The following is a 19,606-nucleotide window of genomic DNA, read 5'->3' as shown; positions in this document are numbered from 1 at the left end:
GCCAAATATGAATAGGCTTGTTTTTTTCCCAGCAATGCTTTAATAGCTGGTTCTGCTTCTGCGTGCCTATTTGTTTTGTACATTCTTGTTTGTTTGGCCAGTGATGTATTGTGAATGTGTCATTTGTACTTTGAGGGTTTAACATTGCGTGAGCTTGCTTTTTTAGACAGTGTTTGCTTGTTTAGAGGTTATGTACTTCCAGTGAAATAGTAAGTACACCGGGTGCAATGTAATTGAAGTAACGTATATAAATACAATATATTTCAAGGTAAAGTAAAAGCACTTTTAACAAAACCTCTCATGATGTTCGTTCCCTATACAATGTTTATTTAACTGGTATGCATTGCTCCAGGGGTAATCGAAGGTGCATCATTTTTTTACGGAAATGGCAGCAAATATTGTATAAGGTCGAGTCGCCGCAGAGTTGTTGTTTTACTCTCGCTGACGAGCTATTTGACTCAATAAACTTATAAGTCACCAATTTCCATCGCCCTTACAGCCTCTATTACTTCACTCAGAGAAATGAGTAGATGACGTCTGGAAAGAGCGCGTTTTCACACAAGGATACCGCCATTTTTTGTTTTCAAATTCGGGAAATGTACCTTAAAGACGGGAGTTTTACTTTCCTCGGAAAATACAAGTACAGGTTCAGCAAATTTACTTCAAGTAAAGTACAATTTTTCTCAACAGTAGTACTTAAGTACCATGTACATAGAGTAGTTTCCAACACCGCGTGTGTATTATTTTTTATATAAAAACGTTGGGGGAATTACTAAAGGTTTCTCGAACGATCTTTGAATCTTTGAAGATCTGCATATTCTGAGTTTTGGGAGGAAAGGAAACGGCAAAAATGTAATTCTTGCGTTGCCCTTGAGCACGCGATTCTTCGAGTAGAGCACAAACTACGGGAGCACCAGATGAGTTATAGAGCATGTGCTTCATTTTGCTGCCTCCCTTCAGTGAGGATGCAGGTGTGCACCTCCTGTAGTGGGCGAGAGTTTTTACGTTGGGGAGAAGCGGGGACCAGCCCTTTCTTCAGATGGGTCGAGTCTCCTTGAGCCTCGGCCCACAGAGAAACACCAGTCTTCGGCGCTAATCCGCAGTTACTGGGCCTCTCTTGCGTCGTGTCTCTTCGCTCCCCGCGCGTTGTAGCAGAGTTGTTGCAGTGGGGGGGGGGGGGGGGGGGGGGGGGGTCGGACTCTTTAAACCGTATTCTCCCCCCCCTCCCCTTCCTACTCCACATGCTTTCCCCTCTTTGCGAATATCAGCTGATCTTCCAACATCTTATCTCCTTTGTGCAGGATAGTTTGTTGATAGACAAAACAACCACTAAAATTCGAAAGTAATTTGTAACTTGAGTAAAAGTAATTAAAAAAGCAATTAAATTAAACTACTAATTACCGAAATGTGAGCAGAGTAGTTGAACTACGTTCAAGTCTGCGTACAGCGCACTGACGTCAAACTGACGGCCCTAACTTTTACGAGGGGCTTCATAACAGTGCGAAATAACCTATTAAACTGCTGAAGTAGGTATTAAAAAGTACAAAAAAAAGTCCGAGGTTTTGCAGTAGGGTTAAGGAAACCCCGACTACATTCTTTTGCAGTCAGTCACATGTACATTAACTATTTTAATACGTTGTACAACTGGGCTATCAAGCCGCTCGTGAATGTTTGTACCGTCGATTCAAGGTCAGTGCGGTGTGCGTCGAACTGAAGTTTTGTGGTGTATTATATGTTACAAGGGGTGTAACAATATACCCCTTTTTTTCTTAGAGTCTTGCATATAGCAAGACTATTTATAAACCCTCTCGAATACGTATAGTTGGGCATCTACCATGTGCCTAATTTTATGTCATAACCGTCTTTTACCTGGCACTCCAATTTAGGCATTGGACTTTCCGAGGATGCGGTCAAATAAATATAGTTATATTAAAATTGTCTAAGCCTAAAGGTGGACAAGAAAACGCTTGGAAACAAACTTCACGAGTTCAGCTGGGTTTTTGTTTAAGCATGGTGCAGAATTAGTGAAGGTTGCAGAAACTATTTGACATTTGATTAAGAAATATTAGGTAAAAAAACGCTACTCATTTTGAATTCTCTTCGAACTAAAAATTGACTGGTCGCACACGCCTATTGTACACTATATTTTGCACCGTTCAACGCGTGCGTATACATTTGCACGTGTGAAGGCCTGGGTGTAGGTTGTTCAGAATTGCTGTTGCCGCAAATCAAACTGAATTTAGACCAAAAGTGATCTGGCTGATCACGCGCTTAAGGCTCCGATCCCACAGTGGCTATCTGAAATGGGTTTGAAATGGTTTTAATTTAGTAATGGAAACTAAAGAATGCACACTGAATATTATTTTTAAAAAATCTAGAACCTAGACCCTCTGACCTGTGACGAGCGACCGATGTCGATACCCGTTTTTGGCCCTTTCACAGTCAAATTTATGTATAGATCAAAACATTTGCTACAAGAACGGTTTTCAATTTCGTCCAAATAAAAAATCAACCCAGTATAATTAATTTTTTTAAAGTATTTTTTTTTCTAAACGAATTGCAATGGAAGTCAAAAATGAGCACTAAACTTTTACATCTTTAATATGGCTGGCCAGCGGGAAGAGTCCAGCACAACTGACCTTGGAGCTGCTCCGCTCAAGGGGATTCGACGAGAAACACCTTCCGGATGACAACAGCGGCCTTACGGCTACCGTCCCCGGGGCCGTCAAAGGATGGTTCGACACTGTGGAGAACTTCGGAAGTAAAAAGGTACATCAGCTATAGGACACAAAAGTGAAACAGTGCAAATGATGTTGCAAAATATTAACTTGATATAGCTGTAAAACCCAACACAATTAGCGGACGGTTTGAGTGTAAACATCCGTCCCTTGCGTATGGGCGCTCAAAATCCACACCGCACGAGGGAACTCATAAGGGTGTATGCGTCATTAAAACTATGTTCGGTTTGTGATATTTACACGCATTGTTTTTGTAACCACATAATGAACCTTCCTTACAGAAAGCTTCTGGGCATGCGTGCCTCCTCTCCCCTGGTCTCGCTTTCCTCTGTCGCCATTTTCAGAGGGTACCGTCTCGCAGGACCGACATTATTGGCACTACCTTTTCGCGTACTATACATCTTGTTTGGCGATAATTTTTCGCGTATATCGTAAGAGTGGGGCATAAAAAATCAGCAAAAGCCGATACAACTGCACGATCCTTGTGTTCTGACGGGTGGAGGAACCTTGGCTCCATTTCGTTTGTAGTTCCGAAACAACTCCCAGACGGCTCTTCTTATTAAAAAAAAAAAGGTTAATTTCGAAGTAGGCGACTTGCAAACTGGGTTAGAGTTTAAAAGCCAGAATTTTACGTCGTTGATTTCTCCTTCTTCTTTGATTTGCATTTTGGTACTGCCCAGACGCTTTTAAATATTTTATTCTTGAGGTAAAACGCCTAAAGGTTGAAATTCCCATTGTTTCGCCGAGTAAAAATCCCTGCGCTAAATGCCAACACCTTTCGTCGAGAATCAGCGTAGCGACAACGACGATTTTAGCATCCTGGTATGCGAACGCAAAAGGAGGCAAGGGACACACAAAAACCCTTTACCGAGATGTTGAACCAACACGCTCATCTAATTCTATCTAGATTTTTGCATCACTTATTTGTGTGATTGCCAGTGCGTGGAGAGAAACTGCATGTGTAAAACTCTTTCAGTGTTTTATTAACGGGAAGAATTCAGTCTGGTAAATATAGTGGAAGTAAAGCCGCACTCAGGCGGCCCATACATCGTACAAAAGACACGGGGTTCGCTCCAGACGATAACGGAAGTATCTGCGGGCGGACGCGCCTCTGTCATGCTCTACTGCTTCCCATTTGTATGGTTCAGATATGTATCCCAACAGTTTTTGTATGATCAACGTAACAGGGCGGTCGTACGAAAGAGAAACACACCTCCGCCTGCAGACTGTCTTCTGTATGATGTCTGACAGTCTTCTGTGTGATACAGCGTCCTATCCCACCCATTAATCAAAGTGGTCCCGAAGGGGCAACAAAGAACGTCACAAAAGGCTCGAGGTACACCTAAGCATTTCTTATGAGTTGGGAAAGCGAAACCATGAATGTCGTTCTTGCGCGCGTGCTCGCGAAGCTACTAGCCGCCTCGGTGGCTCCGAGGCGAGAGCGCCGGCCCATGGATCCCCACGTGGCAGGTTCGAATCCCGACCGAGGTGCCCGCACAATGACGGAGGCTTATTGCACAGAAGGCGCCGTGGTAACCGAGCTTTCGGTTGCACGTCAAAAGATCCCCAGGTGGTCGAAATTAATCCTTAGTCCTCCGCTGGGCTGTGTCAGATGCCCGACGTAGGTTTGGCACGTAAAACCCCAAATTTGACTTTTTTGACTCGCGAAGCTGCCGCTCCTCGCTGCTGCAGGAATCGGCTGTAGCGCTCGGGCGGCCGCCGCCCGAGCGCGCCAGCCAATTCGTTTTGCCGGCGCGCGGGCACGCAGCGCCATGGGGTGGCGCTGATTTAAACTGATGCGCGGCGGCATCCTTCGGTTTCATTTACTTGCCGTTTCGAGTGGCTTTTTCCGAGGCTTCAAAGCTGAGATGCCTCAGATGGCTGCTTCACGAATATATCTGCCGTTTGGCGCGGCTGATGATGTAGGCTTGCTCGATGGGACAGTTAATGCGTTCGCATTAAGGAGCCGGAGTGTCGCGATGTCGGATATCGCGATCCTGGCAGTTGGTCGTAGAAGTTCCGGCAAAAAAAAAAAAAAAGAAAAGTACAGAGCTGACGCGAGTGTCGCCGTCGTTACGGTGTGTCTACTCCTCGCTCCCCAAGTTTCCGTGGACTGTCCCGCCGTAGAGCGATCCGCAGCAGAACCGTCTGCCACATCTTCCGCCGCTGCTGCTTCTGCGACACCGCCAGGGTCGCGACAGGCGACCGCGTGACACTTCTACGACGTCACAAGGTGGAAATCGAGGGACCACTTTTTTTTTTTTTCGGACGACGTAAACACACTGGTCAGAGACGCGTTCCAGGCACCATTTAGTGTGACCGCGGCTGCAGAGAATTGTTTCACATGCACCCGAATCTGCTTGCAGGTGACCATGGATGACATTTTGGAACCCGCCATCCGCTACGCTGAGAGTGGGTTTCCCGTGACTCCCATGAGCGCCGTCACGTGGGAAGGTCTCGAGGACAAGCTGAAAGCGATGCACGGAGGTCACACCTTTCTCCGATCTGGAAGGGCCCCTCGCTCGGGAGACGTGCTCAGAAACCTCGCCTTGGCTAAAGTGCTCAAGGTACACAAGCACTCTTTGGGGCTTTGATGGAGGAGAGAGAAGCCGCATAGGGAGTATTTTCACTGGGCGCCATATTTGAGCGGGTTGTTTACCGCGCATGCTCGGAATGAGCTCACATCAATAGGCTGCTAGGACCGGCAATTTTCGTGGTATGGAATGCACGTTGAAAGAGAACTGCGGAAGCTCGCGGTCAGCAGCCCCGGACTCAGCCACTCAGCTATGACCGCCGGTGAATACTTACTATAGGGTGTTTTCATTGACGTAATTATGTCCACCACTTTGTTCTTCCGAGCTGCTTGGCCCGTGCGAAAGACGAACGTTTGAAATATTCCTCTGGCACCGTCGAATGCGTAGGGCATTGGGGCCTATTCACCGATGTTTATTTGCAAACAAGCTCGCTACTGCCTGCTACCGACGGACCGCTGCGCGCTTCAGGTTTTCCTCTTTCTTACTTTTTTTTTATCAATTTTGTTATTTCCACGACCGGCTTTATAGGGGCGACCTGCTCACTTCGCGTTTCCCTGTGGGGGCGGGCGGACCAAGAAATAGCACGTGAACGCCTTGGAGGGAGCCAGTGTTCCGCTAGGCGCCGCCCTAGCTCAACACCGAAAGCGCGGCGGCCACTATGGAAGGAAATAGGAGCGTGTAGAAATAACGTTGGTTTCAGATGATTTTGCCGCATTTAATAGGCAGGCGGTAATGCTAGCACAGTATGTACAGAATAGGTTACAATGAGTCACTATCTTAGAGTTTTCTCGAGCAGAATAGTTAGTATTGTGAGCTAAGCATCAGTAGGGTTTACGAGTGTACAGGGTGGTGCATCCAGTCCGCCTGCTGGAGCACACTCCCGTGATCGGAATAAAAAATCGAGCTAGATGCTCCGCAGGTGGGCCGCGACGATCTTGGTGAATGTTCGAAGTGAGACACTGTCGATTGGTGGTAAACTGGCGACTGGCGTGGGGTGGGGGGGATTTCCAAAGTTGCACTGCACGGGGTGCGAAGGAGTTCTAATGACGAAATGAACGGGTTAAAAGGGGCTGCAGTCCACCAGTGCGAGTACGCCACAGGGAGGAGGCAAAAAAAGAAGAAAAAAAAAAGCGAGGAGTCCGGTAGCAGAATAGTTGCTAGGAGCCTTGTCGTCGCTAGTTGGCGTCGATGTTGAAGCGGGTCCCTGCCGACTGAACGGAGGAGGTGCAGTGCTTTATAGGATAGCCTTGATCGGGGGCCAAGTTTGCGCCTCATGATGAGGTAGGAAGCGCTACGTTGCACCGACTCGGTTGCTGGTTGCCGAATCCCACACCGAGCTGCAAAACTCCAGGATGGGCAACATTAGCGCTGTGAACAGCAATCTGGCACATCGGGACTGATTCTTCTTGTGGACCGAATCAAGAAGCCAAGGAGTCACCTTTCCCTGGACACGACGCTTTGGACATAGGGATAGAAATCGAAATGCTGGTTGATGATGATGACACCTAGGAGGTGGATATGCGTTGTTCTTGGGATGTCCACTCGATTCAGGAAAACTGTTGGAGGGTTCGAAGTTTCGCACGAGGCAGTGATGTGCATGGTACCACATTTGGTTGAAGTTTAGGGGAAGTTTGTTATCCTTTGACTAGAAAAGAATGCGATCTAGATGAGCTCTTAGCTCTTTACCGAAAGTACAACTGCAATAACCAAAAGAAAAGTTCTTAAAATACAGCCGATCACCCTCAAAACGTCGCCGGTCGCGGAGCGGACACACACAGATATACACGCGAAAGCGTCTGCTAGTTTGTTAAGCTACAGCGCCAGATAACGCGGTGGTGGTTCAGTGAACTAGAGAAAGCAAATGCAAACTAGAATAAGTAAAGCAAATGCGGCGCGCTTGCGCTGCCTCGGGCATAGAGTTATTATAACAAACGCTAGAGGCTCAGCTGGCGCTAGTGTCTATGGGACTTCCGGTTGCAAATTGAAGCAGACAGCATGCAGTCTACTTTTCCAGTCTCCCTGTGTATTCCTATGGGAAAACGCGCGTGAATTTTGTCTCGTCGCCGGAAAATAACATGAATAACTTTTGTTATTTCGGCTGTACCGGATAGTATGTACCTTTATTAATATTGTGAAAGTGTAATTGCTTTAGTTACAGCACTTTTTCTTTACCACTGAGCGACGTTAAACTTCGCTATATTTCAGGCGCAAACCTCTATTCCATGGCAGGTATGTAAAAACGAGCGACGATTCTAAGCAAAATAACGATGGAAAGGAATGTAGAGTGTGTTCAAAGTTCGACAGCATTCCGTTGGTGCTTATATATTGCTAATATGCCTGTCCTATCACTATATATATGAAAATGACCTCGTCGTGCATCTTTACGAGTGGTTAAGAAAACGTTCGAAACGTAAAGAATAAAGTACGTACGTGGGCTACGAAAGGTGTGTTTTCTTATTATTTCCTATGTTGGGCAGTTTTTATCGCGCGCCTGTTCTCTGGCTTCCCCCTATTTGCAAAGATTTGGAGCGTCCGGGTGATGATTTGAACACAGAACAAGCATCTTCGCACATATTCACGAGCAGGAAGCATAAAGCAGTACTTATTTATTGCAAATCGGACTATATTACGTGACTTTCAATTTATTGTGATCGTCTGCAAGCAGAGTTACTTGTCCAGTGTTACTGCGTAGTTCTTGCCGTCTCTCTTCGTTTTCCACATGACCTTCGTTCGTTGGGCACGTATATCCCCCATGCTGGAAAGCGCCGACGCCGTGTTCGTGCTAACAGTGTCCGACAGTGCACATAAATACATGTACGAAGCGGTTTTAGCACCGTTTTTTATGCCACGATTTAAAAATAAAAACGCCGTAACTGATCAATTATTTCATCTGCGTGTCTGGGAAATGTTCCAATGTGCCTAGTAGGTACGATTTATTCGTGATATTTGCTCTTATACTCGAGCGCAGAGAGGAAATGCACTCGCTTTTTTCTGTAGAAATGCATTACCGGAAGTCAATTTCGGACTGCTTGCTGTCTGTTTTAATTTGCAACAGCACACTAGCGCCAGTTGAACCTCTAGCGTACATTATAATAACTCTATGGCCTCAAGTTACCTGGTCGCCCCTATAAAGCAGGTCGTGGATATTTCTTTACTTGCTAGAATGCGCCCAGGTTCTTACAAGCGTATGACAAATACTTCTCCGAGAGAACATTTTCTTACCCGATCGCTGTGCGTTGGCGGAGAACAAATAAATACACTACCGGAACTCAACTGGGGCGCGGAATGCCGTGGCACCCTCGGGGTATTAGCTACCGCCGAATGTTTCATCGCGGGACATCCAACAACCAAATGGCGGACTGAGGTCACGTGAAAACACCCCAGAGAAGTAAGCGAGAACAACGGATCAAAGAAACATACCGGATGTTTTAGCGAAGACTTAGAAATTCCTACCTATAGGGTGGTAGAAAAAAAAGAAAAAAAGAAGCTCTTTCTGGGAAGAAACTGACAGCCACGGCGGACGTAAGGGATTGAAAAAATACATAATAATTGGGTTTCTAATTAAGTAAATTTACTAATTAACTTTTCAATAAGCGAAAATAAACCTAGGGTTACAATTAGAAACCTGCTGAGTGTCATCGAAAACTTCTAAAGAACAATTTGTGGAATTCTTAGAGCATGTGCGAAGCGCGGGAGTGTACCAAACTTACCGCTCGTGCAGCCGGCACAAGGAATGACGATGCAAAAACCCGAATGATATATTGTCACAAATGACAAGTGATAAGGCGACGAAAACTGAAGCAAACTAAACGTTTAATGGTTCGAACTTCTGGCCAAAACAAAATAGAAAAGAATGATGGCGTCGCAAGCGTCGATGGCGTCGAAACAGCTGGATGAGACGCTGGAGCGAGACTGACTCGACAAGGTCGCGACCAATTTCTTATCTAGTTTATGTCACTATCTAGAATATCCGGCAAAGAAGATCGAGAGTCGCGCGCTCGGGGCGAGAATGAACATGCACTTTCGAGAACGAGAAAGCAGGAATAAATGTTAAAAGTTACGTCCGTAGCAAGAATAGACGCACGCGAATCTTCTAGAAACCCGTGACTGAGCGTTGCTTCCTCGGCCCTGCAGGCGGCAATATCGCTTTCGACAAACTTTCTGGCACTATATACCATTCCAATGCTGACAAGTCCTCAGCACAGCGTGCAATCTTTTTAAACCATCAAGGGCATGTTCGTTGGTTCGGAAAGCGAGCAAATCACGTGCCATATGAACGAACACTGAAAGTAAAACCGACCAGCAGCCCCTTTTTGGAAAGTCTATACTCCATCTCACAAATATCATCAGTAAAGACAAAGGCACAGACGCGTGAGCCTATAGCCCAGGATGATGATTGTTTGTATTTGAAATGGTGCATATAAGGCACGTTACAAAAAGCCAGGCGCTCGTGGCCATGCCCTTGTCTACACTGAAGATGCTTGTGAGATGGAGCATTCGCTTCTTTTTTGTTTGGCAAGAAACTCGGTGGCGCCATCTATTGTGTAGCTCCGGCATACTTCCGGTTCACGTACAATCCCTAAACTTTTACTCGCAATTCTTTTATCGTAAGAGTGAATTAAATTTGACAGTGCTCTAAGTGGCATTTTCCAGGAGATAGCGTGTACATTTGATCTCGTAAATACTACGGAACTCGCTGTCTAGTTCAGAACCGGAAGTGGTTGGGGAATATTTGCAAACTGGCGCCAACACGCTTCAACTCACGCGAGAAAGAGCGAATAGTCGAACCCAAGATACTCGTACGCAGCGCCACTGACCGAAGCTTCTCTGTCGCCGCGTAATTTCAGCGATGAAAGAGGACGTTTTTTTCACAGTATCTCCTTCGTATAAACCTGGTTACGAAATCCTAGGGATCGCATAGTTGACGTTGTGATCAATATGTTTCCCAGGATTTTCACATCAATCTTGGCTATCCCTGCGGTGACGATATTTAAATGCGGCTCATACAGTGAACACCATCACTGCGTGAGAATTCGATTTGAGTTCGTGGCAATCAATGCCTCGACACGCATTCGGATTGCAGCTCGTGCCCAATCGCGGTGATGACGGGAATAACCGAACCTTAACAATATGTGGAACCATAGCCTCCTCTACACTGACAAAGCCTGGCAGATCGCCACGAGACGCGGCCGCCGAAATAGACCGATCTCATCAAGCGTTCGGCGCATGCCTGACGCCGCCATAACGTTAGTTCACAGGAGGCAAACGGAAGTGCTCGAGAGGGCTCGTGTTGTCTCGTGCTCTACACGCACAGAGCTCCAGCGAGTTTGTCGCACGCGCAGAAAGACTATGTCGCACGCGCAGGAAGACCATCCCTCACGGTGCATCACTGCCCCGCCCTTCATTATACCTCACTGTTCTTTAATCACTAACATAATCACCCCCTCTAGACGGGCCTCACAGGCATTATTGTACGGGCTACACGCCTTTCTGTGACGCCTGCGCTCACGAGCGCAAATAAATACCAAATACCAAATACCAAATAGTTCCCTCGATGCGTTGCGGCAGCGGTGGCGTAGTTAAACTGGCTGATGAGATCGGTCTATTGAAAACGTAGAGCGGCTGAAAGGAGGCCTGTAACGGGCGCCCCGCTGCGGCGAGATGCCGAAACACGCATGTCCCGAGCGATGGGATATTCGCTCCTGCTTCTCGCGTTCCCCGGGCTGCCGGTTCTTTTCTCGTCGGGTTTGAAAACCATGTTTCGGGTCCTCGCCGCTACAAAAGCTGAGTACTGAATACCAGAGTCCCCGAGAAATGCTCTGTGCTACCAGATCCTCGCGCTCCAAATCCGCGACCGGGCTCTCTGTGGCTCCTTCATCGAACTGCCAGGCTTTGTGAGTATAGAGGAGGCTATGGTGGAACTGAGAGCGCTCCCTGTGCTTGCCAACCCTAGCACTTGGCAATGAGGAACATTAGTGGCATATAATCGGCTCCAGGGGCCCTATGTTGCACGTTTTGGACTCCCACGGCGACTGCGGTGAAAGAAGTGACGTCAACAACGCAGCAAATGCAGATTGGATGTTGACTAATCTCTCATCAATCAGCATCCAATATGCATTTTCTGCGTTTTTGACGTCACTTCCTTCTACGTAGTCACCGTGGGAGTCCAAAATGTGCAACATGGGGCCCCAGGTCGTGTGGCCGCTTCTTCTGGCTGCGTGTTGAGGGGGTGAACCCTGCTCATTCTACTTGAATTTTTTGTGCAAATGCTATTACGTAAAAAAAAATCTAGCACGTTATTTATTGATTATTAACGCAAAATATATATTCTAAGCCGTATTCACTGCGAGTACAAAAATTGTTGAATCGCTCCTTTAAGTGCCCGATTATATTTTCAACAGACACTAGGCCAGAAAGGCCCAGCTGCCTTCTACGAAGGCCCCGTTGCTCAGGCCGTGGTCAATGCCGTCGCCGCTGCTGGGGGCGTCCTGAGTCTCCAAGACCTCAAGAACCATCTGGAATCGACTGAGGACCCAGTCGTCCCCACGGTTTCCACAACGTACCGCGGAGTCAGAGTCCACACAATGAGGCCGCCTAGTCATGGGGCCGTCCTCCTGGAAGCACTCAACATCCTCGAAGCATACGATTTAAAAAGTGAGCGTCTTGTTCTTTTTTTGTTAATTCCCAACTTAACCTTAGCCTCCTATATAGGGCGAAAGGATGAAGTCAGCGCCTTTCTCACGCCGGCGCAGCGCGAGGTCGCTGTAAACGAAGGAGGTCGAGCGGCAGGCGAGGGTTTACCATTTTGTAGGAAGCGCAATTGAGACATTCTAGCTGCAGTACGAAGAATCACCTCTCTTTTCTTGTTGCATTTTGGGAGAGAAGCGAAAAAACAAACAAACAACGAATTCCTGCATAGCTCCTTTCCACAGCTTGCTTTCCTCTCCTAGTGGGAGTAGGAAGACACGTAGGTGGATACGCCGAGGAACTGGGAAAGGAATGCAAGTCGTGGATGGGGAAGGGTGATGGACGTGCAAGTTTCCTTTTGAAAGAAAAAAAGGAAAGAAAGAAAGAAAGAAGATACTTTTAGAAAGTGCCCGCGGATTCGTGAGGGCGTCACCGCCCATATACCCTCTTCTTTTCATTTTCTGTTCTGTCTCTAGCAGTTTTGGCGGCCTGTTCTGGGGCAGAAGGGGCATGCTTTCCCCCATATACGAGGTTATAACTGAACCCATGGTTCGATATATCAACTTCCTTTGTTAATGTATCTTATGAATGTTTCCGATAGACATATATGGACTCACAAGATGGAGTAGGAACTTGTATAGCCGCACTTACGACTTACATAGCTTTTGTTAGTTCTGGTAGTTCTTGAAAAGAACTACACGCGCAACAGTTTACTTTTTAAAGCCCACAGTTTTAGAAGCATTCTTACCACTTTCGGCTGGTATACAGCCAGTTTAATTACATGATTCACACTGACTAGTTGAAAGGCATTTATCGTATCTATCTTGCATTCATGTATATAGGCGTTAGAACAATTGGTCGTCGAGACATCCACCGTACAGCCTCCTTCAATATGAAAGACCCACTAGCAGCGCATGGTCGACACGGTTGCTTGGGATGGGGGAGGGGGGGGGGGGCGCATACTACGGGCGATTCCATTTTATCCTGAACGGGGGAAGACTCAATCGGGGTCCAGGCCAAGGTGACTATTCTGAATCCGTAAAAGCGCAAGGTCCGTGCCATCCTTCTAACGGACGAATGCGCCCTTCAACACGTTTTTTTTTATTAAATGACTCAGGTGTAACTTTAATATGTTTGTTCGGCAGTGCCTGTTCTGACATTTTACACCAGAAACAACTGGTAAAATAACAGTGATATGACTATACTTGCTTAGAGTCTTCGTGAACAAACCGCTGGGCATGACGTCGCTGGAGCGCGCTCTTCCGCTAAACCGAAACTACATACGGTTAAGCCTATTCAGGCCCGGTTGAACACCGAGTGAGTGTCCTGGAACCCGTCGAGACAGAATGGAATAGCCCGCGGGGCGCCTTGGCCGTTGCCATCTCGGCCACCTTAAATGTACAGCTTCTCATAAAGTTTATTCAGACAATTCAAAAGTGACATGTTGTAGCTTTAGACGATATATGAACAAAGAAATGCCAGTTAACATGACCAAATTTTCTGCAAGAAACGGTTATAATCGCAGCTCTTAATATGTCTAATGCCTACCGTCATGTCGAGAGTGTAAGTCAGAAAATAATCCCGAAGTTAGAGCAAGACAAGTGGTGAGTGGTGCGCATGAAGTTTATTTTCATTACTATACATACCTGGATACACGCCATCTCTTTACATACCTGCTCGCGCGCACAGAAACACTTATATGCTGTAAGCACCATCATTTGTAATTTTGCAAAGTTCACGAATTGGAAAGTTTGTGAACTTTAGGGGCACGAAAATATTTCTGTTGTCTAGAAAGGCGACGTCCAACCTTTAGAATTCTAGACATTTAGTGATAACAAATGACCCCTCTTTCCAAGTAAAAAAAAGTTTGGGGCCGCGAAAATAGTGTTTTGCAGTGCCCTAATTGCTATCAATGCGTCCTGTAAGTTTACACTGGAACAAACCATAAAAACAAACAACAACACGATTAAAACTTCATTCTAAAATTCGTATTGTCTTTAAATATGGCTTATATATATTACGAGAAAATGAAACAAAATTATCACCTGATGACATCTACGCAAACAATACACAAATGGAAGAACAGAATACGATGCTACAAATCGGCCCACACCACTAGCGAAACCTTAAAGGGGTCATGAAACGATATCGGATTGTAATGCTCATGACTTTGCAGAGGCCACAATGGAAGAAACACATTTAGTTCGCCGCACCGAGCGCTTCATTCGCACGGGGATAGATGGCGCCCAAGTATCGAGTCCCTCTCAAACCGACCGCTCCGGTTGTTTCTCTCAGCGGTGGTCCCGTATCCCTCGCTCATCGCCTCTCGTTCTAACTCGTTGCCGCCACGCCGCCACCAAGTCGCCAGAACTCGTTAATTTGTGTTCTCTTCCTTCTTCTTCGGGTTAAGGCTCACCTTCGTTCACGATGGTGGCACTTGTGATCTACACAGCACCAAAGCAAAACACGAGTCCTTGCCAATGGCGGCACACCACCACCACACCTCCACATCTCGAAAAAGGCGAGCACGCTACGCCGCCGACACCGTGGCCGCCGAGGAGGGACCGCATACCGTAACGCCCTCCGCGTCGACGCGGAACTAACTACTACTGGTTCGAGGCTAGCTTCGAACACGATCTGGTCGCTCGCTCCCCGCGCGAAGAGCGCCCAGAGTCATTACCTAAATGTGTTTTTTTCACTGTGGCAGAGGAGTATAATGGTTATAGTTGGGCCCAAATATACTCGCACAGACAGCGACGGAGCGAGAAGCTTGTTCGTCGCGGTGAAATTGCGAGAATAAAAAGGGTCTATTTTTTTTTTCAATCTTGCCTTCGCAAAGCTTGATGACGTAACTGCAGGATAGGAACCACCCACCCTCAGGAAAGTTGAGCGCGTCTCATGGATTGGACACGAGAACTGCGAGAGCACTCGACTTCGGCTCGTAACAATCAATTTACAAGAATGAGATCGTAGCACATATTGGATCGAGCAGGGACCAATTGTACGCAGCCTGTTTTTCTACTTCTCCCTCTTCTACTCATCCACAACCAATAAAAATTGCCTAATCTCTATTCGATGCGCTACGGTCTTGTCCATGACTACGTTTACACGAATGCGATCACAGCGCATCGAATCGAACAGGGACCCTTCGCACGCAGCCTGTCTTTCTACTTATTCCTCTTCTATCCCTCTGCTACCAATCAAAATTGTTAAATTTCGATTTGACGCGCTGCGATCGCATCCATGTAAATGCAGTACACGGCTGGGCTTACATGGATGCGATCGTAGCGCATCGTATCGAGAAGGTACCAATCAAACTGTGTTTCTAATTCGTCTTCTACCCATCTACTGTCTATTCAAATAGACAAATCTCGATTCAATGCGCTGCGGTCGAGTCCATGTAAATATAGCCCATTTCAATGCAGCCAATGCCTCGTCGGACATTCGGGTTGTAGCTTGTGTCCAACCACTACGGTGGTGAAATTAACCGAACTCTAACAATGCCTGGAGCTCTGCACGCGCTTTCTACTTTGCCAACCCCAGTGCGTGGCTATGATTAGAGTCACTGTATGGGTTCCCAGAGTAACGAAACACCGAAGGTTCGTTATAGAACGCGGTGCGGCGCTGAAACGGAAACCATGGCGGCGCCATCTTGGGTCCACTCGTCGACGGGGGTATGAAGGCAATAGTGACATGCGTTGGAGCGTGTTGAAAGAGCTTTATTTAAAGTGCTCGGTGGACTACACAAAAACTTCTGTGGTGTTGTGAGCAGCTTCAGTAGAGAATTAACATTGCATTACATAATTTGCTCTCTGACTCGTTTTTGCTTGGTAACGATGACAAGTCCAGCGCCATGGATTGTAGGGAATACGCTCTGTTTGAGGAGCTTTCTGCCATCGACTTTCTTCGTTTCCGATTGAAACTCTTCGAAGTGATTCTAGGAGTCATTGTGATAAAACGACGCAACATGTTGACGTAATCTGAACGGAATACACTGCGATCTAAATGCTGTTCAGAACCATTTCACGAAACTACGGAAGTAGTGAGAATATAAACTACATGAAAGCAATACTTCCCAGAGTCACAAGGACCCGCTTTCGCTCGGTATGTCACTCCAAGAAGCAACCGCATGCACAGGACCTTTGATGGATTAGCTAAGTCTGCTACACATTTAAAATTGAGATACGCGATATGCGCAACGATAGATCTGACCCAACACCGGCTTAAGCTTAGCCCAACGCTTACCAAATGGCAAGAACGTCGCTCGTGCGAAACCGAACGCAGTTGACGCCTATTCGACTGCGAGGCAACGAGCGATACGCGGAATGAACCAGCTGTAATTGGCACTCGCCTCGCAAAGCTTGCTTGTTGTAGTGGGCTCGAAATCTTTCCGCTTTACTATGGCCAGCCAAGCCTTCTTCCTCCGTCTTGCATTTGCGTTCTTTCCAAACGGGATCCGGAATTTCCATCCTCCGACCTGCTGCTGCACCCAAAAGCGCAACAAGCAGGCATTGGGCCGCTATGATCAACGAGATCAAGCCCCATGCTCGCGCCAGTAGCTTTGACAGCGTTGCACACTAAGTATGAAACAGAGTATAAGTACACAACCTCCTTGCTTTTGACGTCAATAACCGCGTGGAAACGACGGCGCGTAAACACGCGTTCGATGAGCAGCAGCACGTGCGTCTGTGCAGCTGTTTGCTGGACCCTAGATGGTGGCGATTACAGCCGCTTGAAGCGTTGATGGAGGTGAGTCTAGCGGTGCTTGTGTCACGTGAACGCTGCCGTTTAATGAGGCTCACCAAGCCAAAACATGATCAGCTAGAGTGAGTATGTTGTCGGCAAAATGCAAAAAGAAAAGGAATGCGTTACTCTGGCAACCCATACAGTGACTCCAGCTATGATTAACGTTAGCGGCATAGGATAGGCACCAGGCCACGTGGCCGCTTGTTCTGGGTCCGAGTTGAGGGGATGAGCGATGCTGATATATCTCGATTTTGTTTGGTGACTACCACGCTTAAGCTGATATTGCAGCCAACGATACAAGCGCGAGCTAGCCCGCACTTCTGGATTTGATACATGTATTTCTTAGGGTGCCTGCATGTCTGTCTGTCTCAGGGTGAAGACATCCATTGTTGCCCTGAATGTGCCAGCGCGTGACGCTCTCGCGCACTCGGTGCGTGACTTGGGCGGTAAAATGGCATCTATGTATTAGCCACAACTACGCGCTCGAGCGGAGTGACACCGGATTGAGCGCACTTCAAAATGCATAAAAAGCCGATTGGACGGAAAAATGGCTGAGATGTCACCACTCAAGCAAAAGCGCGCGTGTGTATGAAGGCACTCTAGTATTTCTAACACGAGTGATCGTTCAAGGGAAGAACGCTTTAAAGCTGCTACCTCGAGCTCTCGTGCTTGTGGCATTAGATGCACTCTAAACTTAAACATGCTTTGTAACAACTTCATTGCTTTGCTTAAATTATTTGGGAGTTGGTGTCTCGACCTTTCTCAAGCAAAGAACAAAAAAGTGAAAGCCGTTTACAACTCCCTGTAACGCCGAATTCGAGCGCAGCTCTTGAGGAGGAGGAGGGAAGTGTACTGAGGGCCACGGTTTCTCGGGGGTCACGTGACATAGGGGAAAGGGTCACACATGACCCCCCCGAAGGCACGTGACCTTTTTGGGGTCACGTGACCTCAGGGGAGGGGGTCCACGTGGAGGGGGAATCACGTGCCCCCCGAGGTCACGTGACCTCGGAAGGGCGTCACGTGACCTGGGGGGTCACGTGACCAATATTTCCCCGCTAGATGTAGCGGGGAAATTTTTTCCGCCAGATTTAGCGGGGAAATTTTTTCCGCTAGATTTAGCGGGGAAATTTTTCCGCTAGATTTAGCGGGGAAATTTTTCCGCTAGATTTAGCGGGGAAGTTTTTCCGCTAGATCTAGCGGGGAAATTTTTCCGCTAGATTTAACGGGAAATTTTTCCGCTAGATCTAGCGGGGAAGTTTTTAGCTAGATATAACGGGGAAATTTTTCAGCCACATTTAGCGGGGAAATTTTCCGCTAGATTTAGCGGGGAAATTTTCCCGCCAGATTTAGCGGGGAATTTTTTCCGCTAGATTTAGCGGGGAAATTTTTCCGATAGATCTAGCGGAAAATCCGCTAGAGGGAAATTTTTCCGCTAGATTTAGCGGAAAATCCGCTAGAGGGGGAAATTTTTCCGCTAGATTTAGCGAAAAAGTTTTTCCGCTAGATTTAGCGCGGAAAAGTTTCCGCTAGATCTAGCGGAAGTTTTTCCGCTAGATTTAGCGGGGAAAATTTTCCGCTGGATTTAGCGGGGAAATTTTTCCGCTAGATTTAGCGGGGAAATTTTTCCGCTAGATTTAGCGGGGAAATTTTTCCGCTAGATTTAGCGGGGAAATTTTTCCGCTAGATTTAGCGGGGAAGTTTTTCCGCTAAATTTAGCGGGGAAATTTTTTCTGCTAGATGTAGCGGAGAAAATTTTCCGCTAAATTTAGGGGGAAATTCTTTCGCTAGATTTAGCGGGGAAATTTTTTCCGCTAGATTTAGCGGGGAAAATTCCGCTAGATCCAGCGGGGAAGTTTTTCTGCTAGATTTAGCGGGGAAATTTTTCCGCTAGATTTAGCGGGGAAATTTACCCATAATGCACCGCGCGGTTATGCCGACGCCGACGGCGACGGCGACGCCGCTGAAGCCGGAAACGGGCACCTAAGAGCTGCGCTCTAAAATGTGATCCATCTCTGTCAGCCGACATTAAACATAAAGCCGTTTACAACTCCCTGTAACGCCGAATTGGAGCACAGCTCTTGAGGAGGAGGAAGGAAGGGTACTGAGGGGGAAAGTAGACCCCTCCTCCTCCTCCTCCTCCTTCTCCTCCTCCCCTCATTCTTTAATATGCTCCGGGGGGGTCACCTCCTCCTCCTTCCTCCTTCTCCTCCTCCCGTCATTCTTTAATATGCTCCGGGGGGTCACCTGACCTCCGGGGGAGGGGGTCGCGTGACCTTGGGGGTGGGGAAAGGAGGTGTCACGTGACTTCGGGGAGGAGGGGGGTCACGTGAACTCGGGGAGGGGGGTCACGTAACCTTGAAGGTCACGTGGGGAACACCTTGGGGGTCACGTGGGGGACACCTTGGGGGGTCACGTGACCTTGAAGTGACCTTGGGGGAATCAGGTGACCTTGGGAGGGGTCACGTGACCTTGGGGGTCGCATAACCTGGGGTCGCGTGACCTTGGGGTGACCTTGGGGGGTCACGTTGCTTTGGGGTGACCTTGTTTACGCGGACGCCGACGCCGCTCAAGCCGGAAACGGGCGCCTAAGAACTGCGCTCTAAAAACCGCTTTTGCCTGCCTGTCCTATTTTTTATTTTATAACTTGACAAAGATTGAGGTTTTCGGCACCTCTCAACTGCTTCACCATCTTCTGAGTCACGTGCGCTGTGACGTGAAAGGAGGGCGCGCGGGGTTCCGGTGAAGCTCTCTCTTTAGAGCCGTCAGTGAGCAGCGAGAACTCACCCACTCGCGACCACGTGACCACGTGCTTGCGCAGCGCGATCAACATGGCGAAAGGAGGAAAATCTCGTCCTGGTCCGGCCACCCCCGTCTGGCCCTGCCCCCGTCCCCCTCCGGCTG

General features: G+C 47.6%; 1 protein-coding gene across 3 annotated transcripts in view; it reads left to right on the top strand.

Moving 5' to 3' along the window:
* LOC8033104 (glutathione hydrolase-like YwrD proenzyme) overlaps window positions 1-19,606 on the top strand; it is a 61,658-nt gene that overhangs the window by 21,959 nt on the left and 20,093 nt on the right. For all 3 annotated transcript variants that reach the window (XM_040212257.2, XM_040501606.2, XM_040212256.3), the window contains 3 exons: window positions 2,616-2,769; window positions 5,105-5,305; window positions 11,674-11,926. In XM_040212257.2, coding sequence (XP_040068191.2) covers window positions 2,616-2,769; window positions 5,105-5,305; window positions 11,674-11,926 — 608 coding nt within the window. The remainder of the gene's footprint in view (window positions 1-2,615; window positions 2,770-5,104; window positions 5,306-11,673; window positions 11,927-19,606) is intronic.

This window comes from Ixodes scapularis, unplaced genomic scaffold (assembly GCF_016920785.2).
Source record: "Ixodes scapularis isolate PalLabHiFi unplaced genomic scaffold, ASM1692078v2 PGA_scaffold6__148_contigs__length_123643588, whole genome shotgun sequence".
NCBI lineage: Eukaryota > Metazoa > Arthropoda > Arachnida > Ixodida > Ixodidae > Ixodes > Ixodes scapularis.
Note: the sequence above shows the minus strand (reverse complement) of the source record. Positions and strands in the feature narration are given on the sequence as shown.